Genomic DNA, 27,495 nt, shown 5'->3' on the forward strand with positions numbered 1-27,495 from the left:
GTCTGGTGTTTTTTAATGTTCTTTCAGGCTCGCCTGCCTCTAAAGTGGATGGCTCCAGAGAGCATTTTTGACAAAGTGTACACCAGCCAGAGTGACGTGTGGTCCTTTGGAGTTCTGCTCTGGGAAATCTTTTCACTGGGTAAATAACAACATCAAATTACACCAATTTCATCTTTTCATGAAGACATTCATTTGTACAGAAGTCAAAGGAAACAAAACCTCAATACAGTCTCAACCAGATCTGTGAAGGAGTGTCGGTAAATCTCTGCCGCTGCAAAAAGCAATAGGGAATGTAAAGCAAAGTAAATCATTTCTATTATCCAAACACATAATAACTTGTTTTTCCCTTCTCTGGCATGCTAATTAATGTCTCATCCTCCCCACTTTGTCCACATTCAGGTGCATCTCCGTACCCAGGAGTGCAGATTGATGAAGAGTTTTGCAAACGATTGAAAGATGGCGTGAGGATGAGAGCACCAGAGACTGCCTCGCCTGAAATGTAAGTGTAGGCTTTAATTTATTCCTTCTCCCTCATATGTAACAAAACATGAATCCCCTCAAGAATGTCATAATTTTGAGAGGATGTAGGATCAAATGTGTAGTTACATTATTGAGTCTGGGAAATTGGAAGAGCTTAGTGTCATCCTTTGTGACTGTGCTGCCCTCTGCTGGTAGATATGGCATCATGCTGGCCTGCTGGCAGGGTGAGCCTAAAGAGAGACCGACCTTCCCCGCTCTGGTGCAGATCCTGGGAGACCTGCTGCAGGACAACAGCCTACCTGTAAGTTCACTGCTCATTCTATGGATGTTGAATGTTTTGTTTTGTAAAGAGTTTTCATGTCTTTGAATCTTCAACACATTTCCCCACAGGATGGGAAGGACTACATCCCTCTGAACCACTCGCAGAGCTCAGAAGACGACGGTTTCTCGCAGGCCTCATCACGCCCCCCATCTGAAGAGGAACTCAGACTAGCCTGCAACACTCTGCCCACCAGGTACTAATTCCCACCCCCTTCTCTCTTCTTTTTAATTTGGAGCTGGAAACCATTTTTTCTTATTGTCAACAAATCCCAATAAAAGACCAAAACCAACAATCCTACACACAAATATTTTTTTTGTGAAGCCAAAGCCTGATCTATCTTTTTCTTCGGTGCTATAGACCTCCACCGCTGAAAACAGTCCCCAACAAATGCAACATTTAGTCATTTTTAGCTAAAATCTACAGTGGCCAGGTGTTCAAGGAAATTATTTGGCCTGTTTTTTTTTTTTAAATTGAAAGTCTCGACCCAGTTTGTCAAGATGTATGTCTTCAGTAGGAATAAAAGGGCTCGGGGCTGAGAGCCACGGCAAGCAAGTAAAGTTGGAAAGTACTGTATTGAGAGACAGACTAATGTGTTTTTGGTTTTGGTCTTTTTTATAGGATTTTTTTTTACATTAACAAAATATTGAATATCGCCGGTCTTATCCTTGAGGGGTGACCTCAACCTGCACATATATACCTATAAAAGCATCAATTTATTTAAGAAAGAAAGGGGAAAAAAAGCCTTTTATCAAATAAAAAAGTTTTTCTCCCATTGGTTCCCCAATTGGTAGAAGCTTACACAAGACCCCAGATTTCAACCTTTAAAATTTTCCAGTCTTATCAATCAATGAATCATAGATTGCTAGGAAGAGATGACGTGATACTGAGGTGCTGGAAGGAAAACTTCCCCAAGAAGCTTTTTTTCTTGTTCTTTGTTTAAACTTCAATCAACTGACTGTTCTCAAAGAATGGTCACAAATCCTCAGGGACAGAAAACATCATTTTGAGGGTCGTGAGATGTTTTACGAGTTGGGGAAAAACATTTTTACTTCTCAGATGTATCATCATGTCTGTATCTTCATGTATCACTCTGATTTATCTTATGTATAGAATAGTTTCACAGCCTCCTCACTGATCATTAATGAAACTACTTGAAAAGGGAAAATCATTTTGTGAACAAAATTTTAACCCCTGTATGCAACATTTTATTGAAATATACTATTATTATACTATTTTTCTCACTGAACACAGTATATTTTGCAATTTTTCAGTTCAGTCTGGTCAGGAATTTATCTGATCATCTTTTATATACTTCTTGAGCAGGTATTATAACTGCGTGCCCTTTGCCGGCTGTGTGTTTGTGGGACCCTCAAAAATATGCCAACCTAGAGTGAAGACATTTGAAGAGCTGCCCCTGGAGATGCACCCACAGAAGGCTTCTCAAGTGAGTGCTTTTTTTTTTAATCTTCTTTATCATCAACTGTTCAAAATGTGAACTGGCTGGTGACATTTTTTTTTGAATGGCGTTCCAACTTTGGGAACTTTCTCCTCAGATAATTACCAAAAATAGTTGCCAGCTGCTGGAGACAAACAGCAGCGGGGTCAAGCGAAGTCATTAAATTCACATGATGTCAAATTTGACTCTGTTCCCAGGATAACCAGACGGACAGCGGGATGGTTTTGGCCTCAGAAGAATTTGAGCGAATTGAGCACAAGCACAGGGGGGCTGTCTCAAAAAGGTCAGTGTTACGAAAGCTAAAGATCCACATTACTGTCAGAAATTGAAAGCGACATGTGAGAGCTGTGCTGGTACTTAGTCGCAATTTTTCACTATGACAAGACAGAATGACTGTCAGGTTAAGGTGACACCTTTCAGTTATATCAGCAAACGCTATGTTTGTAGGAGCGCAACATGTTTCAGAGTCAATATGAGAAAACAGTCATTCTCTCTAAAATGGAGGCATGTACAATGAAGGACAGTAATGACTCACTGCCTTACATGTGGTGAAACTAGATTTACAAAGTAAACATCAGCAGTCTTGACTTATGCATCAGTGAGTAGAAGTAAGCAAAAGTCTGAGTCATTAAAACCTCTATTTATCAAAGTTCTGTGTGTTACATTTAACACGCTCTAAATTTGCAGTAAAAAGTTCCTCACTGAATGTAAAAATATCATTTATCTAGACACTCATTCCTTCTCACAGCAAAATGTAGGAAGAACTTTTTAAGAGCAGCTCTCAAGTGATGACATGTATGCTCACGTCAGGAGTAGCCCATCAGAAACAAGGATTTAAACTTACATTTTCTCTGTAATATGTTATTCTGCAAAAAGCCTGTATGGCTTTTTGTCTTTTAGTTGTGTGAAATACTTCAAATCCCTGGTAGCTTTGGTAATTAACAAGAAGAAGCTATCAATGATATAAATAGGATGTAAGTATAGGAAATTTAGCAAAATGGTAACAAAACCAAATTGAAGCATGAAAATTGGTTGCTTGTAGAGTAGGTTGATCATACCATGAGGGGAAATTTACTGCCATAAGCTACACCACACTGTGATGTGTGGAAAGAGAGCACGAGCAAAATCAATGTCAGCTTTATGCAAGTCGTTTGCAATCCTGAGAAATGCAAAAAAAAAAAAAAAAAAAGTGATGTAACATCCCATCAAATGGTGGATAGAGCAGCTTACAAGCAAGCAGCATCTGGAAATGACAAGCTATAAAACTACACTACTCTGAATTTACATGTTTCATTTCTGAGTTTCATGTTACAGTATTCAGATACCGCATTGCTAATTATGACCAATGATGTCCAATGATGTCATTCAAAATCATGTCTCAGAAACTGAGCTCTGGAGCTCTTTTAGTCAAATATGATAAAAAAAGCTTTTATTTTTCTGTAAGAATGATGATTTTTTAAATCTTCCAATTAAGATCTAGTTAACATTTTTGTTATTATCAACAAACCCCATGAGAAGATTAAAAAACATTGTTGCGTTTGTCGGTCTCTCAATACTTTCTGAATTCCCTCCCTTGTCTATGGCACTCAGCCACAAAGCATTTAAAGATATAAATCTTTAAAAATTGCCTTTCAAGTCTTTTAGCATTTTGATTAATACTGGCCCAGAGCTTAAAGATAAACATTCTTAGGTATCTACAAATCAAAATTACCCCTTAATTCCTGACATATTAAGTCAACACAACAACCGACTTTTCTATATTTTGTTCCATTCCCAGTCGTATAAGCAGCAGCAGCAGCACAGAGCCTCTCACAGCCTCCCATGGTTCGCTGGGTCGAAGCAGTGGCACCAGCAGCTCAAGACACTGTCCCAACTTCTTCAGCCAGCTGTCAGGACAGACCTTCTACAACAACGAGTACGGACACCTGTCCGAGGAGGGCTTCTGCGACTTCTTCTCCTCGCCAGACGCCCCCTGCCTGGCTTCTTCTAATGTGTAATTTTACCAAAGATGCAGCCCAAGAGAAAGGATGGGTTTAAAATAAAAGTTGGCAGCTCAGGTTGAGGGAGGTCCACAAGTCTACTTTAGTAACATTCTTGTGTTTTCATGTAACTGGTCTGGTTTGTAGACAAAAGTCTCAGCAGCCTATAAATCCCTAAAACCTGAGCTGACCTCTTGTCATCTCAAACTCTCTCTCTTCTTGGACTGCTGCCTCAACAAATGGACTGAGCTATATGTGCCTGAAGTTTCTCTAACCAGCCACTGGGTGGCAGCATTATGACAAAAACAAACCCTGAGTATTTTCTATTCACACATTTATATTTTTATCTTTTATATTCAGAGTATTCTTCCTTCATTTGTACAAATTATGACTCATATGGGAAGAAATAAAGAAATTTATCTTCTTCCTGCTTCCTTCTCTGTCATCAATCTAATTTGTCACTGCAGGTTCTAAGTGCAGATTTGCATTTGCCATGCTATGATAAATTACAGGTCCACAGTGAGCCAGAGCCAAAACTCTGTGATGATCCATACAATGGACCAATCAACGAAATGTGCATATATTTGTCGATCCGTGTCACTCAGTGGAGGTGGAGATGCTCGGCTACATGACACCCAGAACAAGGAATAAGTGACGAAGGTAAACAGAGGGATGTAGGGCGAATAAAGGAGTGAGTCACACTAAGCACCTCTTATCAGAGCCGGACGTAAGCATGATGACAGCTCTGACAACTTAACACCCTCTTGCATGCTCACATCACAAATGACAACCTGCCTGCACTGTGTTGACTCTGGCTACCAGTTGACGGAAGTGAGCAGTGTCTGGGTGCAAAGTCCACTTTATACACACACAGACACACACTTACACAAGTTAATGCTACGAATTAAGAAGTGCAAAGGTTCCATTTTCAGTTTCTGCGAACGATCGTTGATAGGGGTACCTGGAGAAATGTAGGTAAACTGGACTGTTTCAAGTGGAAAAAGGGCTTTTAACTGGCAACTTTGAATTGAAATAATTGTCTTTTATAACAGTAGTTTACTTCCCTCTACAATCTGATCACCATAAGTCCACTATTTAAAGTTTTATTATAAAAATCAACCAATTTCTGCCCCCAGCCATAAAAATAAAATCTTCGTCAAATCTCAATTTTGAGGTATGTAAATCAGACTTCAAAGGGAGATGTGTTAGTCACATCTATCCAAAAATAAACTGTCACAAGAGCAGTTACACTCAAAATGAAACCTGTTTAAACAGGAAATAAACTGGAGGCAGTTTAAAGCAACTTGAAAACATGAAGCAAACAACAATAACTTCTATGGTGCCTTTACTTGAGGAACACATAGCATTACAGAGTAATTTGAGACAGGACATGAAATGGATGACCTTTAGAGTAAAAAGACCGGTTCTGAGGGTTTGTGATTATCACTGTCCTTGATCAGAAAAGCTGTGGTTACAACAGTATAAAAGAAAAAAAAAACAAAAAAAACCTCTTGGCTTACAAAATCTCTCTTAACAACTTCATTTAAAATAACAGTCAACAGATTCATGTACCATGTAAAATAAATCTAAATAAATCAATTTGTCTCAGAGAAAAAACTAAACATTCACTACATTTTTGGCAAGCCCTGAAATCCAACGACAAAGTCTCTTTTCAGCACATATTTCAAACAAGGAACATTTAAGATTTGGTACAAATGGACAGAAAGGTAAACAATGATCACTATATTGAAAAAGAAAGCTCTGTAACCTGAATCTACACAGATGCTGTAGTTGTAACATGCATGAAAGAACCTGTGAAAACACTGCTTTTAGTGGCAGCCACTGACAAACAGAATGAGAGCAGGTGATAACTTGGTTGTGGAACAGTAAACCTAAAGGCACACAGTTTGAATACTGGAGATAAAAATGGGAGATGAGCTGAAAAAAATATCATGTCACATAGTACAAAAGTTTAATAGACAGTGTAAGTAACAGGAACACTTTAGAGTTCAGTCATTTGTGCCACGTACAGGTTTAGACACCCACACAACACTTCCTCCAAATTACTATTCCCTTTTGCAGTATTAGGGGATCCAGACACAGGAAATTGTGTGATTTAACAGTAAATCATACAATTTAATTTCACCCATGAATCCAAAATTTCCCTATGATTGATTATATATGGAGTGGACAGATTTGTGTCTTGGTGCTATGATTCAAATTTTGAATTTCAGCACAAAATGTAATTTTTTTTTTTTTTCATTTACTTCATTCTAAAAAAATATTAGCTGCAGCCTTCAAATACCCATACTGGTTGTACCCTGACACACACGGTACTTTAGACTTCATCTCCACAGTAACACAAGAGCTTCCCTCTCCTCTCCGGACAATGAAGACGGAGGAAGCGGACATGTGATAGTCAGCGTCCACACGTCACCAGAGCAGATGGAGCACTGAGAGGAGCTTCGTTAACGGAGATGCGGCCATGTAGCCTGTTAGTTAGATCGAGTGCCGGAGCCACTTCATTGGTCATCCACAAGGAAGCTGGTTCGAGCAGGATTGGATTTAGCTAACAGGCTAGGTACTTTGTACTTATAAATAAGACGTGAGGGCGGGTTGAGGAGCAGTCCTCAGGACATTTTTCCTATCTGGATCTTCTTCCAGGCCTCTGAAGCGGTGAATATACAGGAGTCAATGATGCCTGCGACTGTGAACGTCCCTCCAACGATGGCACAGATCTACAGAAAACAATTCACTCCATCAGACTCACTGTTTGAAAGCTTTCGGTATTTTCTTCTGTGGTTATAAATGGCTCAATATCAGCTGGTTTTAATCACAATGATATATTACAATGACATCTCAGAATGTGCTGGAATCCAGCAAAGAGCTCTGCTGCAGCTTGACTCACAATCTTGAGCCATGACTCATGATCACACTATGAGCACACTCATCTCCTGCCCATGCCTTAAAGTCATGACAGACCTAAACAACACGAAAGACAAATAATGGTATACCTCATCAGCTAAGCAGCCAATTTAATCCTGACCTCATTATCAGTCAGAAGGAGACTGTCCCGATGAGGTGGTAGCTTCTTAGCCAAAATTCCTTTCCCAACAGGGTCAGGTGGGGAGTGGAGGCAGAGGAAAACTTAAATTTAAATTTAAAAGACCTTTTATGAGGCCAAAAAAAAAGAAAAGAAACCTCAGACGAAAAAAAAGCTAGAGTATAGTTTCTTACCCAAAAAGAAAAGTTATTTCTTACATTAAATCTGCACTAACTGATAGATTGACCACTTGGGGGCAAAACAACAAGCTGTAAACAAAACACTGACATATTATCAGCTTATTAAGTTGTTAAGTGTATGTGTTAGCATACAGTTGCCTTTGAGCACATAAAGCAGACATGCAGTAACATTAGCATTCATTTGGAGTTGTGTTTTATAACCATCTGACTAATGTAAATCCAGTATTCACTCTCCTGTTAGCTCTATTTTGCTCTCCACCAAACACCTGAGGGAAATATGTGGCTCTTTAGCTGCTAAATGCTCCGCTAAGTCTCAGCTAGTCTTTAGCTTGTCTGCTGTTTGTTTTGCTGGTGACAAAGCATACAGGGCTTTTTTGTAGACGTTTTTCGATTGATGAAAACAGCTGCCTTCTGTCTCTGACGGTCTTATGAGAGTGGCACGAAATCATAAGTTGTGGTATGTAAAACCATAATAATAAGCTAAAAGACGCTAACACGTTCCATAGAGCTGAGAGCATTTTCTGAGTCAGGTGATACTCCTCTATAATTTTGTCACTACAAAATACTCCTTTCACATTAGTCATTTTTTCCATGGTTAATGGAAAAATATAATCAGTGCTGCTTTAAGATGATGTTTAAAACCTTAAATCCTTACTTTTACTCTATTTGAGACCTTTAAAGATAGGGTCACAATTTTCCAAGTCTGTCCTAAAACAACAGTCAGGAGCCCAAATGAACATTGACACATGTTTTTCTTGCTGTAATCATTCCTCCTGTTCATACTGGCCATTAAGAGATCCCTTCATAATAAACTTACAATGTAAGTGATGGAGGACAAAATAATCAGCCTTCCTTCTGTGCAAAAGTGTATTTAAAAATTTAAGATGAGTCAAATCAAGTCAATATCTTTCAATGTTACTGCCTTTTTAGTGCCAAATTCTCTCTTTAGTTACGACCTTTCAAATGTAGCTGACCAGAAAACACATCCACCGCAAGACAAGGAGGGAATTTTTTTACCTAAAAGACTAACTGTGGGAAAATCCACTTTATTTGACTGACTCAGACGACTGAAGCCTCATATTATTTTCAGAAAAATTTAATACATTTTTGTTTAAGAGGACTATGGATTTTGTTTCCCATCACCTACATTGTAAGCATGTTTGGAGGTGGTCATTTAATGGTCAGTATGAACAGGAGGAATGATTACAGTGAGTAAAACCTGTTTCAGTGTTCATTTGGGCACCTGACTAATGTAAATCCAGTATTCACTCTCCTGTTAGGTCTGTTTTACTCTCCACCAAACACCTGAGGAAAATATCTGTCTCTTTAGCTGCTAAATGTTCCGCTAAGTTCACCAGCTAGTCTTTAGCTTGTCTGCTGTGAGGTTTTGTTTAGAAGCTTTTTGATGAAAACAGCTGCCGTCTGTGTCTGACAGTCTTATGAGAGTGATGAGTGACACAAAACAAGTTGTGGTATGTAAAACCATAATAATAAGCTAAAAGACGCTAACACATTCCATAGAGCTGAGAGCATTTGCTGAGTCAGGTGATATTTCTCTATGATTTTGTCACTACAAAAAACTCCTTTCACATTAGTCATTTTTTCCATGGTTAATGGAAAAAATATAATCAGTGCTGCTTTAAGATGATGTTTAAAACCTTAAATCCTTACTTTTACTCAATTTGAGACCTTTAAAGATGGGGTCACAATTTTCCAAGTCTGTCCTAAAACAACAGTCAGGAGCCCAAATGAACATTGACACATGTTTTTCTTGCTGTAATCATTCCTCCTGTTCATACTGGCCATTAAGAGATCCCTTCATAATGAACTTACAATGTAAGTGATGGAGGACAAAATAATCAGCCCTCCTTCTCTTTTTAGTGCCAAATTCTCTCTTTAGTTACGACCTTTCAAATGTAGCTGACCGGAAAACACATCCACCGCAAGACAAAGAGGGAACTTTTTTACCTGAAAGACTAATTGTGGGAAAATCCACTTTATTTGACTGACTCAGACGACTGAAGCCTCTAAATTAGAAGATCCTTTCATAATGCACTTACAATGTAAGTGATGGAGGACAAAATAATCAGCCCTCCTTCTGTGCAAAAGTGTATTTAAAAATTCAAGATGAGTCAAATCAAGTCAATATCTTTCAATGTTACTGCCTTTTTAGTGCCAAATTCTCTCTTTAGTTATGACCTTTCAACTGTAGCTGACCAGGAAAACACTACAACCGCGAGACAAAGATGGAATTTTTTTACCTAAAAGACTAATTGTGGGAAAATTCACTTTATTTGACTGACTCAGAAGACTGAAGCCTCTAAATTAGAAGATCCCTTCATAATGCACTTACAATGTAAGTGATGGAGGACAAAATCCACAGTCCTCCTTCTGTGCAAAAGTGTATTTAAAAGTTTATTTGAAGCTAATGTGAAGTGCCAGCCAGCCAAATGAGTCAAATCTTTCAATTTACGTCAATGTCTTTCAAAGTTGTCTTTTTAGTGCCAAATTGTCTCTTTTGTTACGACCTTTCCATTGCAGCTGACCAGGAAAACACTATCCGCTGAGAGACAAAGAGGAAATTATTTACTTAAATGACTAACTGTGGAAGAAATCCACTTTATTTGACTGACTCAGACAGCTGAAGCCTCATATTATCTCCAGATAAACTTTGGGTACCTGACTATTGTTTTAAGACAGACTTGGAAAATTGTGAACATATCCTTTAAAAGGTATTGAATTTAAATACTATACTACACTATAATTAAAGGATTTCTGACCAGTAAAACCCAGAGCAGAATTCACTCACTGTTGTGATGAAGCGGTACAGGGGCTGTCTCCTCTCTGTGTACTTGACTGTGATTGGACTGAGGTCGTATCGGAACCAGATGGCCGGGATGATCCTGCCCGTGTGGCTGTAAGCAACATATTCCTGGAAAAAAAGAAAAAGCGAGAGAGACTGTGTTACAAATTTTAATGTGTTTTGGAGCTGCGACTGGCAAGGGAATCTATTTAATCAACAATGAGGCACTTAATCCCATTATGTTTAGAAATCCATTTAGAGAAACTGCTCTAAATGAAAGGATGAAATTACAGATTGATCTGTAATTTCATCCTTATCTCCGGTGGTGGCGGTGCTGTTTATGAGTCATTACAAAATTGGTTTCAGATAAGTCACTCTAAAGCCAGAAATGATTCATTAAAAATGAATCTTGGCTGAATAAAAGTCAGATGAAGTAAGTGGGAGGGGGTGATGTGTTGTGAGTTATTGTCATGTGATGAAGTGACTATCACTGAGTTTATACAAATGACATTTCTGCAAAAATCTATCCTAATTTACCTGAATTATACATTTGACAATATTCATAAATTCAACATGAAAAAAAAAAAAATAATTTCTCCACTTCAGGCACTGATGTGTGAGTCAGCTGGACCTTTATTTATGTTTTGGCAATGAGATTTCGGAACATTTTTCTCAGGCCCTCATCCTTCCCGCTTCACAGCTGACCTGCACTGTTATTATTCCAAACTTCAAACCCAGCTGTCAGTCAACAGAGTTCTAGGAAATGTGTTTATGGTTTGTTGACATCTAGGGAACGTTTCCAATCACTGGGGGTGAGCTTTCACTTCCGGGTGAGTGCACATGTTAACACGGTGATACATGCTCTGGCCATATGTTGGGACAGTCCCACTGCTTCCATGACAAGTGCATAAAAAACATATGACCTAACGGGAAAGAAGGAGAGGAAAAAGAGGCTTAATCACAGGGATACAGCACCTTGTTGGCTACCGTGTACTGGTAGGAGAACCTCTGTTTGCCTGACAGGTCTTCATAAACTGTTGGAACGATCTTCAGTATGTAGTCATGTGAAGCCAGAGCTGCAAGGGAAATAAAGTTATTTTTAATAAAAAAGGCTTCTTCAGTGCCCAAAAACGGATGCAGTCTTGATAATGACGTAACTCGCTGGAGCCATTCTGTCTGCAGTGTCAGCTGTCTGATTCGAGTTTCCATTCAGCGTCACATATCATTGCATCATCCCATGTTGGCATGCAGACTAGAATTAATGTCACATAGTAGTAATGCTGGGTGCAGGTGCAGCATGCGTACGTACGATTAGATGACAGCTTGTCAGCTCCTCCTAACGCATTGAAGGCGCCTTGGACTTTTCGAACCTGTGAGGGAAAAGTGATCAGAGTTTAACCTTAATAGATCTTATCTGCTGTGCATCTGTTTTTCTGGGTGCGTGTTTGAGTCAAAGTGTGCATCTCCACCTGCAGCTTTTCTCCAAAGGCCAGCTTGTGGATGATGTGGGTCATGTCAGGGCTTTGAGGTTGAGCTGTAGCGCTGTGTGTCGACACGTGGAAGTTTCCTGGCACCTAAAGACACACATAGACACATACACACACATGCGGAGCTACGTAAGTTTGTGTCAGTGACACTATGAGCACCTGCAACACATTTAGTTAACTAATGACCAAGTCTGGATACACACGCACAGTCAGTCGGAAACTAAATGTCTCCGGAAGACAAATCTACCCACTTAACATGTTTAACATTTTTCCAATTATTCCATGAGCGAGAGTGTTAAATGTACAACTGCTGGGTTAATCATTTTAAATGTACTGGAAAGACTGACGCACGCAATGGGACAAACGGGGCTCCGCAGGGTCCAGGCTGTAGTGCACTGTCATATGAAACTGATCCCATTTAACGTAACTCAATTTAGACTTGAGGAGGAAGCAGGTTCTCAGACTGGACTCAAGTCCAAGTCAAATAAACATACAGTACAGTGAAAGAGCTTGTCCCACAAAATGTCAGGCCTCTTATCCGCTTACTGAGCACAAAACAGAGCACTTTTGTCTTTCTCTGAAGAGAATCATCCACTTAAAGCAAGTAATTCCCGCAGTAAGGGTGAGTTATTCTTCTCCAATCCACTGCACGATGAGGCCTTACTTTGTTGATGGTGAACTCTCCTTCAAAGCGACAACCGTCTCCCTGGTTGAGGGGAACCTTCATCGAGTTATCTATGTGACCGACCTCGTGGCGGCCCATTTCATCCTGGATGTCCAAACCCACCACTGTAAAAAAAAAACAAGGCAAAAACAAGAGGAGAGAAATAAAATGTACAGTGAATTAGAAAGAATGTGAGGCAAAGTGGTCATACAGTGTGTTCTGCTCGTTACAATTTTTTTTATTTTTCTAGTGATTAGTTGATTGACGAATCAATATAAAATGAATCAACAACAATTTTGAGAATCGACTAATTGTTCATCTCATTTATTATGCAAAAATACCAAACCAGCCCTGCAACTATGGATTATCTTCATTAGTGATTCATCTATTTATTATTTTCATGATTTAAGTTTAGTCCAAAACATTTTTAAAAATACTCAGTAATGCCAATCACATGTTTCCAGAGCACATGGTGGCGTCTTAAAATTGCTTGTTTGGTCCAATTAACAATCCAAAACCCCTAAGATAAGAGGAAAAGCTGCAAATCTTCATATTTGAAAAGCAAGAAGCAGACTTCTTAATAAATTATTTAATTGATTATCAAAATTGTTTCATTCTTTAGTCTTTAAGCTCAGAATAACAAAGTAATAATAAAAACTAAAATAAAAAGTTTACCCAAGTGCTCAGTCGCAAAATAATCACAAAGAGAATATTTGAGTTTTGGACTGTCGGTCGCACAAAACAAGCTATTTGAAGACGTCACTAATCTGTGATAGACATGTGTTCCAATTTAGTGACTCATTAAAGACTAAATGATTAATCAAACAAATAAAAAATAGATTGACTAATAGTGAAAATAATCTTTAGTTGGGGCCTTTTTCTTTTCACATTCAAAAAAAAAAACAACTTTTTTAATCAATAGAGAAAGAGGAGAATAAAAGAGGGAAATTCTGAGTATCACTGCAGAGTATGACCCACAAAGTAAATACACAAAGTCCAAACAGACCACCTCTGCTGTCAGTATCACTCAGCCGCCCTCTCTCTGTCTGTGTTTTTCCATCTAGACCTCCCTCCTGCAGGCCGCCGTGTGTTGGCACACTGGCAGTGGCCTATTTTCAGAGGCTGGCAATGTGTTGGCTAGCAGCGCAGAGAGAAACGTCTGCTGGATCTGTGCTAAAACCTCCACATGCCGTCTGTCTGACCTTTGACATTCAAGACAACTTAAAACCCCCTCCCCAAGTCTACCCTGGATCTCAAAATACAGCACACAAATATAAGTTAAGTCTGCTGCTGCTGTGTGTGTGTGTGTGCGCTGGTTGTTTCTCCTTTTTAAGACATTTAGAAGTGTGTTCACGTGAAGTGGATCCGGGGTGGGGGTGGGGAGTGGGGGCGTGGGGGGGGAAATTATTATAAGGTTATAACACGCGGTTCTGCTTTTCCATGAAGTCACAAATAAAGACCTGGCAACCCGTAAAGGTCAGTGAAGGGAGACGGTGTTTAACTCTGGAACAGCGCAGCGCAGTGCAGCAGATAAATAGTAAAAAAAGAGATGGAAATGCCAGCTTTCCATAATGAAATGATTTCTCCATCTGAGTAAATTTGTAATGGATGACAACCTGTTTGGAAGACTGGAAAATAAACTGATGTACAATATTAACTCGCTGGGAGAAGAAGAAGGGGACGGGAAACATTTTCATCTCATTACATTGCAGCTGTAGTCTGGTTAAACCAACGTGTTTGAGCTGGTATTTACAGTAAGAGGGCCCCCACATTTTTGCACCAAAAAAAAAAAGAAAAAAAAAAGAAAAGTCTGCAAATAAACAAAACCACCATACACACAATCATCAAGAGCTTTAATTGGAAACGGCCTTTGTTTAGGCATGCCATGAGTGAGCTCGTCTAAACACATGGCCAGCAGCTGCGTGACTGCATGCCAAAGCCTCTCTCTCTCTCGCAGAAATCTGGACTTAATTTTTCACACGAGCATTTATTAGCTTTGCCATTTTTGGATATGGCTCGAAGTGAACCAATGTGTGCGTTTTCTGCGCTGCCCGAGCCTCGCCAATGTGCCCCAAGGATGTGGTGTGTGTGTGTGTGTGTGTGTGCGCTCCAGTTGCCTGTTTGATTTGTCATTGGGCATACTTTCTGTGGGGAGTCATGATGAGCAAATAACCAGTGACTGCTCTCTGTCTTGGCACAGTTCAGCCGCCCTGCCCACTCCTGACATCGAAGTACAGTAGATGGAGCCAGCGGAGGCAACTTTGTGTCGAAAACAGATCGCGACCGTGTGGCAAGCACGAGATCAAATAGAGGCGACGCAGACTGGAGGCTGGGCTAAAGTCTAGCGTTATCTAGAAGCATGCCACAACACAGCCGGGTAAACAAATCATTAAGAGAGTCTTTATCTAGGGAATCATTTATCTTTTTCCAATATGCCGTGTTAAATGATAGGGCACTGCGGATGATGCAAGCGTGATACTGCCTGATAAGAACAGCAAGGAACAAAACAAAGTAATAAAAGAGGCCAATAACAATATGAAAAGGAAAACATACAAAACAGGAAGTGTAGTGCAGAGAAATTGAGAGTTTTATATATGTATATATTATGTATATACTCACAATCACAGTGTAAGTTTGGCAAACTGATGTTTAAACTCACATCTATCTTCCCACCACTGTCTTTATCAGGATCATCCACATACAGTTCATTTACACTGTGTGACAGAAGAAAGAGAAAAAGAGAAAGCAGTTAGACATTTCATACAAACTTTTAATGACAGTAAAAGAAGCTAATCTGAGTCTGAAAAACACAATCTTCTCCCCCCCCAAAACATGTTCTTCGCACACCATTTAAACAGTTGGGGATTCATCTTTTGCCAAATTGCTAGGACAGCGCATTTGTGTATAGCTGTCAGTGTAATTTCCTTCCTGTTACACCCTCCCCAAGTCATCCCTTATTACACATCGCCAGGAGGCTGACGCATGCACAAAGCCAATTTCCTGTAAGAAAATTGCCTCCATTCATTGGTTACGACACAGGCAGGGCAGCATACATCATAATGAGGGCATTGACATTCATGATTAAGTCCATGTTTTGTGTATTTCTGACTGCAGGCCCTGTTCAAAGGACCTGTATGTTGATGAAGTGTGTTTCACCTACAGGATATTATGAGATATGCGCTTACACAGAGATTTAATGCCTTGATACCTACATTTCAGTGGCTATGAATCCCGTCAGCTCAGACAGGAACAGGAAGAGTATGAAGACACAGCAGAGGATGGAAACTGTGGGCAGAGAGGAAGAAAGTTAGAATGAGCACTTTGTTTAAACTTCAGACACAGTCGGGTCATTACATATGGCAAGTATTGCACATTAATCTCGAGTTACACCAGTATTTCAAGGGATGATGCAAACCAAATTGAGCTGGGCATGGCTGACCTAAGCTATTGACATTAATGAAATCACATCTGCTGTAAAATTTTTTTCCCTAAATAGCTATTTTACTGATGGTGTTAAGCCTGCCATTACGCAGGTTTTTAAGAGACCCTCCTACACTAATTACACATTAAATACCAGCACAACAGGCAGCCATTACAGCATATCTGCTTTGAGAGAGGTGAGGTCATGCTACAGAAGTCCTACCAATAGCTCATTTTAAGTTTCCTTCCTGAGACAAACTCAAACACTGACAATCACAGGGACCAAAAATGGCTCCTACGTAACAGCTTAACAGAGCAGAATTTCATTAAAAGCTAGAAAGCGTACCAAATTAGGAATATTAACCTTCAATTATAAGTACTCTTGTTCATTCGGAGCCAAAATAAAGTCTGAGCTTAAAAGGAGAAGAGGCCAGGCTGTCTGTTTCATTTCAGATGTCAAACTAATCAGCCAAAGGGTCATATAAAACGTTGTCATGTGTTTACTAAGATAAAAACGGAGGGGAACTGATCTGTCTGCGCTACTGTGGTCTATCTGGTATGACGAGAGCGTCGGTTAGAAAGCTCTCGCTCAGCAGGTGAGGTGTGTTTACGTGGCAACAGTCTCCTAGGATCATACAGTCACATGACCTTGTGGTTGGCAGACCGTCACAGCCAAACTTGTGGCTGGTGAAGGCTTTACATAAGGTAATGTTTAACTAACAATAGGGATTGTCGCTATGACATCAAAAGACTCGTACAGTAATTCTTCCTGAAGCTTCAAAGGGCGCAATACTGAGAGAGGATTACTAAAGATCAGAGTAATGACCTTCTGATTTAAACTTCAACACCACTGTAATGGAAAATACTGACAAGCCAAATGATTTATAAAAGATATCACATGAGTGTTTTTTTTGTTTTTTTATTTTAACTTATCCTTCCCACTGCTCACACACACAGGAACAAAAAAAAAAAAAGTTGTTTCATTTTAACAGAGGGGAAGTTTTTTTTTTCTTTTTCTTTTTTTTTCTCTCAGAGCTGTGACACAAAGAATCGGATACAGTAACACCATGAATCAGTCGGTGACATCGGAGCCCAGCCTTGTAATTCCGTAATCAGATGTGCCTGTTTTCGGCCCATTTTCCACACAAAACCAAAGACAGATGAGAATTTTTCTATCGGTGCAGGCAGGACACACACAAATATTATGACAGAAAGATCAGATACAACCAACAGATTTATAGACATGTACACACACACACACACACACACACAAGCGTTGCGTCCAAAGCAAGAAGGGCTCCGGAAACCGCTGCGGCAAAAACAGGTATTGTTCAAAGTAAATACCGTAAAAATTGAGCTCAGTGGAATGTGGCCCTAAAACAGAATAACAAAGCAGATGGGGTCAAATATTTGACCTTTTGTGAATGGGGAAGAGGGGGGGGGGGGAGTCTGTTTCTGGTTGCCTCTGAACCACACAAGCCAAAATGTGATCTGACCTGCTATGGGTGAAGCAATAACAGTTGTCTAATATCCACATCAACCCACTGCCCTCACTGCTGTAGACAGTAGATGGAGACAGGAAGGGTGTCGACTCGAGTACAGAAAGAACTTCCATCCACTTCCTCTTGGGTGGAAACTCTGGCGTATATCTTTAGCAACTTCATTCTCTTCCTTGTCATCCAGGAAGGTTGTTTCTAATCTGCTCCGAACCGGTAACCACTCATTGACAGCGCCGCTTATCCATCCTGTCATCAGTTTCGTTTGACGAGGCAGAACTGTGTCATGAGCTGTTTTGCATTCTATCAAGCGGTGAATAATCAATACGATCCCTGAATACACAATGAGTTATTGAAGACTAGCAGGAGAACACATGACCCGACAGGAAAAGCATTTATTTAGGTTTCCTCTGACGACTTCTAGGATGCCTGCGGCGATGAAAGAGCATGACGATTAACATTCTTATCATACTAGCTGTGCTAAAACAGGTTACTACCTCACACTGACGGAGTCTGTCAGGATGTACATCTGTTCTGGGACAGGCAGGTACATGAGCTGTCAACTCTTCCCTTCTTCCTAATCGGTTCCTCAATGTCTCCACCTCACTGAGCCGTGACTGCTACCTGTTTCTGCTTACTTGATGAAAACGGTACAGGTTCACCTGCGCGGAAGCATCACTTCTTTACCCCTGCTGCTAGAGTTAGAACGTTTTTACAGTAGTTCTTGCCATGTTAGAGCTGCAGCTTTTGCAGAGAGTGGAGACAGCCAAACGGTGGTTGAAATAAACACAAACAAAGGTTCTCTGATAATCAAAAAAGTACTATTTGGATGACAGTCTAAATGTTTCTTCTGCTGCCCACTTTTAAAATAACAGCAACATTGAAAACACATTGAAACACTGTAACAAAAACTATGCTATTATGACCATTCATGGCTATCTTAGCTCATGAAATTGCTTCAAAGTTTATTATGAATAGTGTGAACGAAAACATGGAAAGGAATCGTTTAACATCTTGGTGAATATGCGTATTTGTGTTCTTGTCGAGAGTTAGATGAGAAGATTGATATCACACATTCCTGTGAGGGTGGTTCCATCTTCTCAGCTCACTCTCTGCAAGAAAGCAAATAAGCCTACATTTTTACATAATTTTCAGTAATAAATCCTAAATACACTCCGCAGAACAAACATTGAGGGAATGTCCAGTGTCCGGTGGGTAACTGGAAAACTCAAGCTTCATTAAACAAAATATAAACAATGTGCACTCACTGAAAGCTCCTGTGTACGTGGGCTGGGTGAGATCTTTTGGCACTTTCCTGTAGATATCGAATCTGAGGAGAGAAAGGAAGAAAGGGAGAAAAAAAAGAAGGGGAAAGGGGGAGGGGGTGGGTGGGGGTGGGGGGGGTGAGAAAAAAAAGAAAACGTAAACACTACGTGCTGAGAAAAGAAGCACACTCTGTACCCATCAGGCTGTGCGATATTACAGAAGAGTGGTGGAATGTTAGCTCTGGACCTCGGCCATTACACATACAGGCCCAGACAGCCAGCCGCAACACACACACACACACACACACACACACACACACACAAACACACACAAACACACACACACACACACACACACACACACACACACACACACACACAAACAGAGAGGGTTACACCTCTTCCTTTTAATGTGTGCCTTGTAATTCTGACCTAACCCCAACAAAGGTCTTTGACACTCAGCATATAAACGCGGAAACACAACGCCCACAAAAACACACACACACACACACACACACACATACATACACACACAAACCAGTGAAAGGAGACCAAGGAATATAAACACATCTCTTGCAACAACTCAAATTATATGGTTTGGTTTTCTTGGCACTAAACGGAACCTACAGTACAATAACACATGGTACCACCAGCAGAGACACAATCGCACTGTGGATTTTATTTCATCTAAATCTTTCATTTGAATTTTTCTATCACCTTAAGATATTTGCAGAAAAGCCAACTTGTGCGTTTATCGGTGAATCAGAGACGGGGGGGAGGATCGTTACCACCTGACACAATAAACTCTCCACTTGTGAAATGCTGTTGTTGCCTATTTGGGGAGCTGAGAGGGGGGGAAAAAAATTCTGCTACTTAACACTAAAACTATTCAGGTTCACGAGTTCTTGCGCATGTCCTTTTTGGGCAGTGAAACATTTTCGACCCAAACTCCATCGCTGACAGCGCAAGCACCACCCACTCCTCTTCAAATCCCCCCCCCCCCCCCCCCCCCCACCTCACACTCTCCTTCCTCATCTCTTTCCAAAACAGTCACATCTGTTCGCATTTCTTCCACCGACAGCGGCCAGAGAAATAATCACAGCTGATGCAATGCAGGGTGGGGGAGGAAGTAGGAGGGTGGGCTTCCCGTCCTGCTTAAACCCCGCTGCTTCACTCGCGCTCTCTCTCTCTCTCTCTCCTCGCTTTTGTTTTTATCTGCAACACAAGGACCCCCAGCATCCTAAAAAACCCCTAACCAGCATCTCTCTCTCTCAGCTTCCTGCACCCATTAGCTCACTGTGTGCCATTTGTAAGCCTGGCAGGATATATGGTGCACGGGGGAAGTTCAGGGAGTTTTCGCTCTGCATCGGGATCAGAATACTTCTAGAGTCAAACACTTCCTGAGTGTTAAGCCTCAACTGTGCAGAGGCAGAGTCTCCTTCCTCACACTGACCTCCAGACAGCCAGGCAGGTGGAGCAAGTCTCCTGTAATGATAAATACCATTGTCATGTGAAAGCCTCAAAACTCTCGTTTTGTTGATATCCATCATTTTGACCTCAGTTCAAGGATTTCGTGCTCTCCTGTGGGTTTCTCTGTGAGGAACAGTGTCTTGTTTGGATAAACTCAAATCAAGACAGAAACAAGACAGTAGTTCTTAACAGGTTGGCAAGTTTTGGAGATATAAAAGTATATTAATGCAACTCTATGAAACACTGATCACATGTAATCTATTTATATCTCAAAGAAAAGCCACTGATCTTCTACAAATATAAGACTTGTGCACTTGAAGTGTATCCTTATAGGAGAGTGTACTTCTCAATGACATGTTTTATTTGTACATTTAGTATGGATTAATGTAAATTCAAGGTCTGCAGAAATTAGTCAATTGACAAAAAAATGAATTGCAGACTATTTCGTTAATGGATAAATACTAAAGTTCTCTGGTTCCAGCTTCTTAAATGTGAATATTTTTTGGTATCTTTAGACTTCTATGATAGTAAACTGAATATCTTCGTGGTTGTGGACTGTTGGTTGGGACAAAACATAAAAAATAATAAGATACAACGCTCTCAACTCACAATAATACCATGAAACTGGATGCTGGATCCTTAAAGTAGTTAATAATGAAAAAGACCGCACTCCAAATTCTCCAAAAGTCAATTTGCAGTGCTGTCTTAGTCTTTCTTTTTCATTATTGGGACAAAACAAGAAATTTTAGGTTGTATCTTGTGCTTTGGGAATCAATAATGAAAAGAATCGCTAGTTGCAGGCCTAAATTCAATTCATTTACATTCACTTCAACACATTTTTATTATGTGTAAATATTGCTTTAATAGCACATATTGAATAGATCTTGGTTATATTATATCACACAAATATAAACTATTTATTTGTACATTTAAATTTTTTTTTTTTCATTTTTACAAACTGATACTCTAAAACGCTCAAACTTCATTCATCACCCTTGAAACAACCTCAGAAACATAGTTTTGAAGTCTGTACGTGAGGCGAGGTAGCTGCATGAGCACAAATACGTATATTTAGCGGTCACAGGCTCCTACTGCTAAATTCGAAAGTGAGCGAGGAAACAAAATCTTACTCGAGATGCAAGATGGAAACTGAGGTTACGTGTGAACTGCAAATAGTGTCAACTGGATACAGTGGATATATCTGGACACAAGGTATGAGCTACAGTCTAAGTTACAGGTTTGTGATAGACACAAGATGAATGTCATGATAATTATAACAGTATTATCTCAATATTGAGGTATTAGGATTTACTGAAATAAATGTATTTATTTATAATCATGGTTTTTTTTATTGCACGTGATGAAGCTAAAAGTTCATCTTCATCTGTAGTGCGTGGGTGGAGGCCAGCAGATGTAGACTGACTGAGCTGTGGTTTATTAGACAGATGATAATGAAATGTTCTTCTCATCTCACTGTTACACTAGAGTTGGATCAGTACTGAACACAGTATTGCAGTTTAAACCTGGAGAGACCTCGGGATGAGCAGCTCTCTGCAAATACTGAAAGTTTTACTTCACAACTGTCATGTCAGGATGGAAAACAAAGAGATGAATTAATACGTATTCATTTGTCTGTTACAGATGTACAATAAGTTTTAGTTTAATAAGTTTTAGTTTAATAGTTTAATACCTTTTTTTAAAAATATTTGTCCCGAATAATAAAGAGAGGCCAGCACAACCATGAAATAAGATTCAGTTTGACAAAACACTGAAAAAAACTGAAGAAGGCCAGAAAGTGTACAAGAATTGGTAAAGAAGCTTATTATGTGATCACATTAATTAAAGTCAATCAAGTTTCGGCCTTACACCACAAAAGGTTGATGAACATGACCATGAGAGACAAGTGTTTCTTGAGATTCAAAAGAGTGAAGAAGATTTAGCTACTGCACTGTACTGGTTTGTACCATTTAATACTGTACAGTTTCAGTCTGATCAGATCAAATAATCTATCATTAAACACAGTAAATCATACTGTACATGGCACAGATGAAAAAATTTAAAAAAAGCTGACATCTGTTATACTTAAATAAGTTTATGTGTTATGTAATGTGGTAAGGCAGCATTTACAGTGAGTTGACACGGCAATTGTGAAGAAATACATTCACTGAAGTGTTTTTTTTAGCATTGTAATACACAATCTATATTTTAAAATATACTTTGTCAGAAGTGCACAAAAGCTTTCATACACATGATACACTTATTTTTAGGTGAGGTGTGAAACCAGTTTCAGTTCATTTCCTCATCTCAGAACATTTCGTAACCTTGAATATTAATGTTGGCTTATAATGACTAATGACTTCTCCTCTCGGTCTATCTATCGTTGATGTTTGTAATTTCCTGAATTACATCAACACATCTCACCGTCACTTCCTCCTGCTCAGTCTTCTGTAAAAAGGGGCTCAGATGTTTTGTTATTAGTAAGGACATGTTGTACCACAGCTCTGTAGACACCGTGAAATGAAAGCAGGGGCTGCTTTTTTAAAAGAAGGGGGGGACTTGCTAAATAAATCATATCTTGCAAATGAGTCAGAGTGAGTCAGTAGTTCATCTCTTCCATGTATAGCCGAGTTAAACCCACATTACTGACAGTTAAGGTTCTTCTTCTCACATGCGATCATCTCACATCACCAGTTATAAGCAACACATCTTCATCTTTACATAGATTTCTATCAGGTCATCTGCTGGAAGCGTACGTCAGTATCAAACAGCAAATAAGTCAGCCATCACTGTCAAGATTAAGAGATATTCATCTGCCACGAACGCTGAGAAAACACTGTGACCATCCGTGCTGAAAGAAGCTCTAAAGTCACCATGATCTAATCGTCACAGGAGCAAACACTACGTCATCAGGTCAGCCCAAACAAGGCCTACGTGTGTCAATACATGACATAATCTGAGGGTACATTAAACTTGGGGATAAAAGCCTTCCATGTAGTCACTCTTTCATTCAGAGGTGCTGCTGTTCAGTTATTGTAAATGACATAATCCTCATCATCTGATCTTTGTCTGTGTGGAATATATGTAGGCTACTACTATATGTCCTACTGCTGAAATACCAGTAAAAAGCACCATTCTGTAATAACAGATAACTGGGACAATATGAAAATGTCATGTCATGATTATCCTGGTATCCTGATAATCATCAAAATATGCTTAAAACACACAACTAAAACACACTGGAATCATTTTACCTTACATTTTGTTAAGAAACAAGTAGTTTTATTGCATCACAGATCAGATACACATCTTTTTTTTGGTGAACAACCTTTTTAGTGAAAAACAAATCATCTAACAATGACTGGAAAGATGCAGATTCAAAATAAGTCAGGAAATCAATATAGGACTGTATGTTAGTGAGCTAAACAGCTTTCTCAAGTCACTCATGTGAGGATATCAACTTATCGTGAGTGTTTTTTTATCCCGATCCGCGATAAAATCTGTTATCTTCCAATCCCTGGTTACGAATCGTGAGAAAAGTTTCTGAGAGGACCTAAACAGTTTCAGACTCGCCTTAATGGATGATTGGTTCATGGATGGGGATTCAGCTGTTTTGTAGTAACTTCAATGTGGATTCTAACTGATATAAATCAATGAAATAAATAATCAATTGGTCCGTTGAAACAGACTGAATGCTAACCTGGATATGAATTCCCAGGAAGAAACAAAAACAATGTTCTGACTTGGCTCACAATACAAAACTTCTATTACACTATTATTTAAAAGACAAAAATACACTAAAGATACGTCTGGTGATATTCTACATTTTAGTCTCTAGATCTTGTGAAATGAATCCTACCAACAAGTATTATGTGTGTATCAAAAGCCTCCATTGTTGTCCAAAAGCTATTAAAAACATGTACATAAGTTACATTGTTGAGCTGAGTGACATGTTCTTTCATTACAATGAACACACACATACTGCAATTTATTTTGAGTCAATACCACATACACCCGTCTGCTGACCTAAATACTCACTAGATGTGTACCAATCCGTTATGTATTTACTGTATGACCTGTTTGATTTATATGTTCGGTAGGTGTAAATGTGGTTCAGCATCACAGACACCAGTCAGGAAGTAATGAGAGATGCACTGACACAATACTGGTTTTACTGTTTTTAGAGGATTTGTTGATAATAACAAAAAGATAGAATAACACCAGCCTTCTTTAACGTTCACCTAAACTTACCTCTGATGTGGTTACTATATTCAGTAGTCTAAAATAGCAACACATTCTGGGAATACATACCACCTCAGCGCATGGCGTAATCTACAGTAATCGATGGTGTTACACACTCTGGAGAAACCTCCAAACAGCTAGTTGGTCAATCGAGACGTGTTGGACTGTTGCAATGCAGGTTTTGTATAATGAGGGCACCGAGTCAGTGAAGCATCCCAGCAGGACATGACCACTTCATAACCCCATGACACACCCGCTGCCACACTCACACACACACACACACACACACACACACACGGATCACCTGTTGTAGTAGTGCGAACAAGTTACGCCAGATCCTGCCTGTTGGTAAATGCATTTTCACATTGCAACACATCTGTGTTTTCTACACAAAACAAGAGCAACAGTAATGGATTTGAGGGGCAGTTTGTGTGTGTGACCTTTGAAACTAAGAATTATTTTTAATACTGATTGATCTGTTAAGGAGATATCTGCTTTTTAGAGCTCATTAGCGATTAGTTGATTAACTGAAAAATAATTGTCGATTATTTCGAACTTTGAAGCCGTCACATTGTGCTCTGGGAAGCTGTGATGGGCACTTATTTTACTATTTTTTCACATTTTATATACACTAATCAATTATTCATCTAATAATTGATGAATAATCGATGAAAAAGTTGTTTGTTTCATCGCTACTAGTTTATATTTCTTACTTTGAAGAAGTTTTCATTCATATTTAAGGAATGAGTATGGTTATTGAAAATGTAACGTGTCACTAGGGCTGCAAGTAATGATTACTTTTATTATCGATTTAACATCAGAAATTGGTAAAAAAAATAAATAAATAAATAAATAAACTGCCATCACAGCATCCTGGAGTCCAAGGTGACGTCCTCATGTCTTATTTTGTCCAACCAACAGTCCAAAACCCCAAAATATTAAATGTACAGTAATGAAAGACCAAGAAAAGCAACATATCCTGCAAATGTTTGGCATTTTTGCCTGAAAAATGACTTAAATGATTACTATTTGATTATTAAAAGAAATCATTTTCTGTCAACTGACTAATCGCTGCAGCTCCATGTAACGATTCCGACAGAATAAAGTGAATATCTGCCACTACCTGATAGTTTGCATAATGGTTTAGTGCAAACATCCTGTCCCTTATTTTGATCAGGGTGTGCTTTGTTAACAGTTTCAACAGCTCTACAGGTGTGACTAATAGCTTCATGCCTGTTGCACAATCATTAATACAGAGTCACTGAATAGTAATGTACTCAGTACTCAGGTGTATTTCTGACTGTTTAATAGAGGCAACTAATTAGGGATGAATGAGTTTTGAACAAATATCTATTTTGACTATATCCCAACTGCGATATAATTTGCGATATTAGAGGAAATGATGATTTTTACTTCATTATTCGTATTGTCATTGAAAAAAATGTTAAAAATGATTATGGTGTAAGTTTTGTGGAGATCTGTACCAAACAAAGATTTCTTAAGTCTGTAGAATATGATGTGTAGACCAGGAAAATGGCACTTTGACACACATTTCACCTTTAACAAATATTGCGAAACTTGCAAATAATAGGAGGCCATATTGCGATTTCTATCACATTTCGACTAATTCTTCAGTCCGACTACTAATTGATTACTGTGGATCGGGAGACTTATACAGCTTTGATTTTTAAATAAGACTAAACAACTTATTTAGTTATAACGTGCAGCTATGTTGACACTGCTATGGTTTGTCAGTTTCACGTCTTGCATATAACATCAGGATGAATGAGTAGATCTGCACATGCGCAGGTCTAGACAAAAAGTCGCGTGAGGCGTACCTGAGCATCACTCCCCCGACTCAACAAAACCTCAACGCCCCCCCACAACAACAATGTAGCCCATTCATGCCAAATGTGAGCCCCTCCTGTTACAACTCTTGACTGGCTCATTAGCAAACGATGCTTTGCCAACCGTTAATTCATCCGGAGCTCGCAGACCGCAAAACACCGCCGCTGTCCCCGCAGACCTGAACCCAAAGCGAAGCGAAGCCCCGTACTTACCTCCTGACATCGAAAGGCATGATGCTTGCACGTTTGACAGGGGGATTAGCGGACAAAAGCTACAAACAACGGGCAACCATACAGCTCTCTCTCCACCTATGCCGGTTGTTCATCGGTACCGGGCTGACGTCAGCTTAGGACGCTTTGCAAAATCCGATTGGCTGAGAGCTACTTCCTGATAGCTGTGATTCTGCTTCCTCTGACAGCCATGTATCGTTTTTGTATGTTGTAGTTTATATTAAGAGCTTTTAAATGTGCATATTTGTGCGTAAAATAATGTGAAATTGTAAAAAAAAAAAAAAAAAAAAAAAAAGAAGAAAAGCCAAAACTTAAATAAGTAAATAGAAATAAGGGAGAATGAACGTATTCCAACAACTTGGATCGTTTTATTGGATAAGAATCAGCCCCTTGAACGTTGCCTGTAGCCTATAGTATTTAATTGACTAAATAATGTGAATTACATTTATATATATATTTTTTTTACAAATAAAAAGCAGTTTATAGATATTTTGTGACATTACTAGGCTACTATTTTAATCATTTATTTTCTTTTTGTCCGTTTGAAAAGACCAAAACCATTTTAAATGAGCTACAAATAGTCTGTATAACACATTTCTATCTGTTTTCCCTGGCAGGATGTTAAAAAGGCATCCTGAAAATAGAATAAAATGACATATCTTGTCAAATTCATGTACACAACATAATAAATGTGCACAAAATAGTGGACCACAGTACACATTAGGACTTTTCTGTAATTATGTACTAATTTGGGTGCTCACTTGGTGTGCGCTTAATTTCTTGAGTAAAGCTTTAAATGGGGACAGGCCTACTGACCACGGTGTATTCTGTATCTGTTTTATGTTGGCTTTTTTTGATGAAAATGATCTAAGGCAAATAGATCGATTACATTTGAGGAACAAGAACAGGAAACACAGGGAATAACATAATTTAAGTGATAATTCTTTATGACTTTTTGAATTTACTATATCCACCCACAAAATATGTTGATGTTATTTAGCTGATATTCAAACCTTTGGCCGGTCGGTTACTGCATGATTATCTGTCGACTATGTGAAGGCCTTTATGTCTTATGTTTAACAGCAGGATATAA

General features: G+C 39.2%; 2 protein-coding genes across 3 annotated transcripts in view; one reads left to right on the plus strand and one right to left on the minus strand.

The window, feature by feature from the left end:
- Nucleotides 1-4,661, plus strand: part of flt4 (fms related receptor tyrosine kinase 4) — a 46,744-nt gene extending 42,083 nt beyond the window's left edge. Inside the window, exons 24-30 of one of the 2 annotated variants that reach the window (XM_067598920.1) lie at nt 28-139; nt 400-499; nt 676-781; nt 871-995; nt 2,192-2,246; nt 2,456-2,541; nt 4,036-4,661. In XM_067598920.1, coding sequence (XP_067455021.1) covers nt 28-139; nt 400-499; nt 676-781; nt 871-995; nt 2,192-2,246; nt 2,456-2,541; nt 4,036-4,255 — 804 coding nt within the window. In that variant the 3' untranslated portion in view covers nt 4,256-4,661. Of the gene's footprint in view, nt 1-27; nt 140-399; nt 500-675; nt 782-870; nt 996-2,125; nt 2,247-2,455; nt 2,542-4,035 lie in introns of both variants that reach the window. The other variant, XM_067598919.1, reaches the window with a different exon arrangement.
- Nucleotides 4,662-5,565: 904 nt separating this feature from the next.
- ergic1 (endoplasmic reticulum-golgi intermediate compartment 1) lies at nt 5,566-26,610 on the minus strand. The gene is made up of 10 exons (XM_067598921.1): nt 26,385-26,610; nt 18,619-18,680; nt 15,647-15,719; nt 15,054-15,148; nt 12,435-12,559; nt 11,753-11,857; nt 11,593-11,653; nt 11,259-11,359; nt 10,290-10,412; nt 5,566-6,975 (listed from the first exon to the last, which is right to left on the minus strand). The coding sequence occupies exons 1-10, from the start codon at nt 26,402-26,404 to the stop codon at nt 6,868-6,870; spliced, it is 873 nt and encodes a 290-aa protein (XP_067455022.1). The 5' UTR covers nt 26,405-26,610; the 3' UTR covers nt 5,566-6,867.
- Nucleotides 26,611-27,495: the final 885 nt, after the last annotated feature.

This window comes from Thunnus thynnus, chromosome 9 (genome assembly GCF_963924715.1).
Source record: "Thunnus thynnus chromosome 9, fThuThy2.1, whole genome shotgun sequence".
NCBI lineage: Eukaryota > Metazoa > Chordata > Actinopteri > Scombriformes > Scombridae > Thunnus > Thunnus thynnus.

Bases quoted from the DNA above. Each gene is read 5' to 3' on its own strand.
- ergic1 (XM_067598921.1), bottom strand. From the start codon at position 26,404: ATGCCTTTCGATGTCAGGAG. The intron at 15,149-15,646 runs GTAGGTATCAAG...TCTGTCACACAG, and splicing joins GGATTCATAGCCACTGAAAT to TGTAAATGAACTGTATGTGG. The intron at 11,360-11,592 runs GTACGTACGCAT...TTTCCCTTGCAG, and splicing joins TGACAAGCTGTCATCTAATC to CTCTGGCTTCACATGACTAC.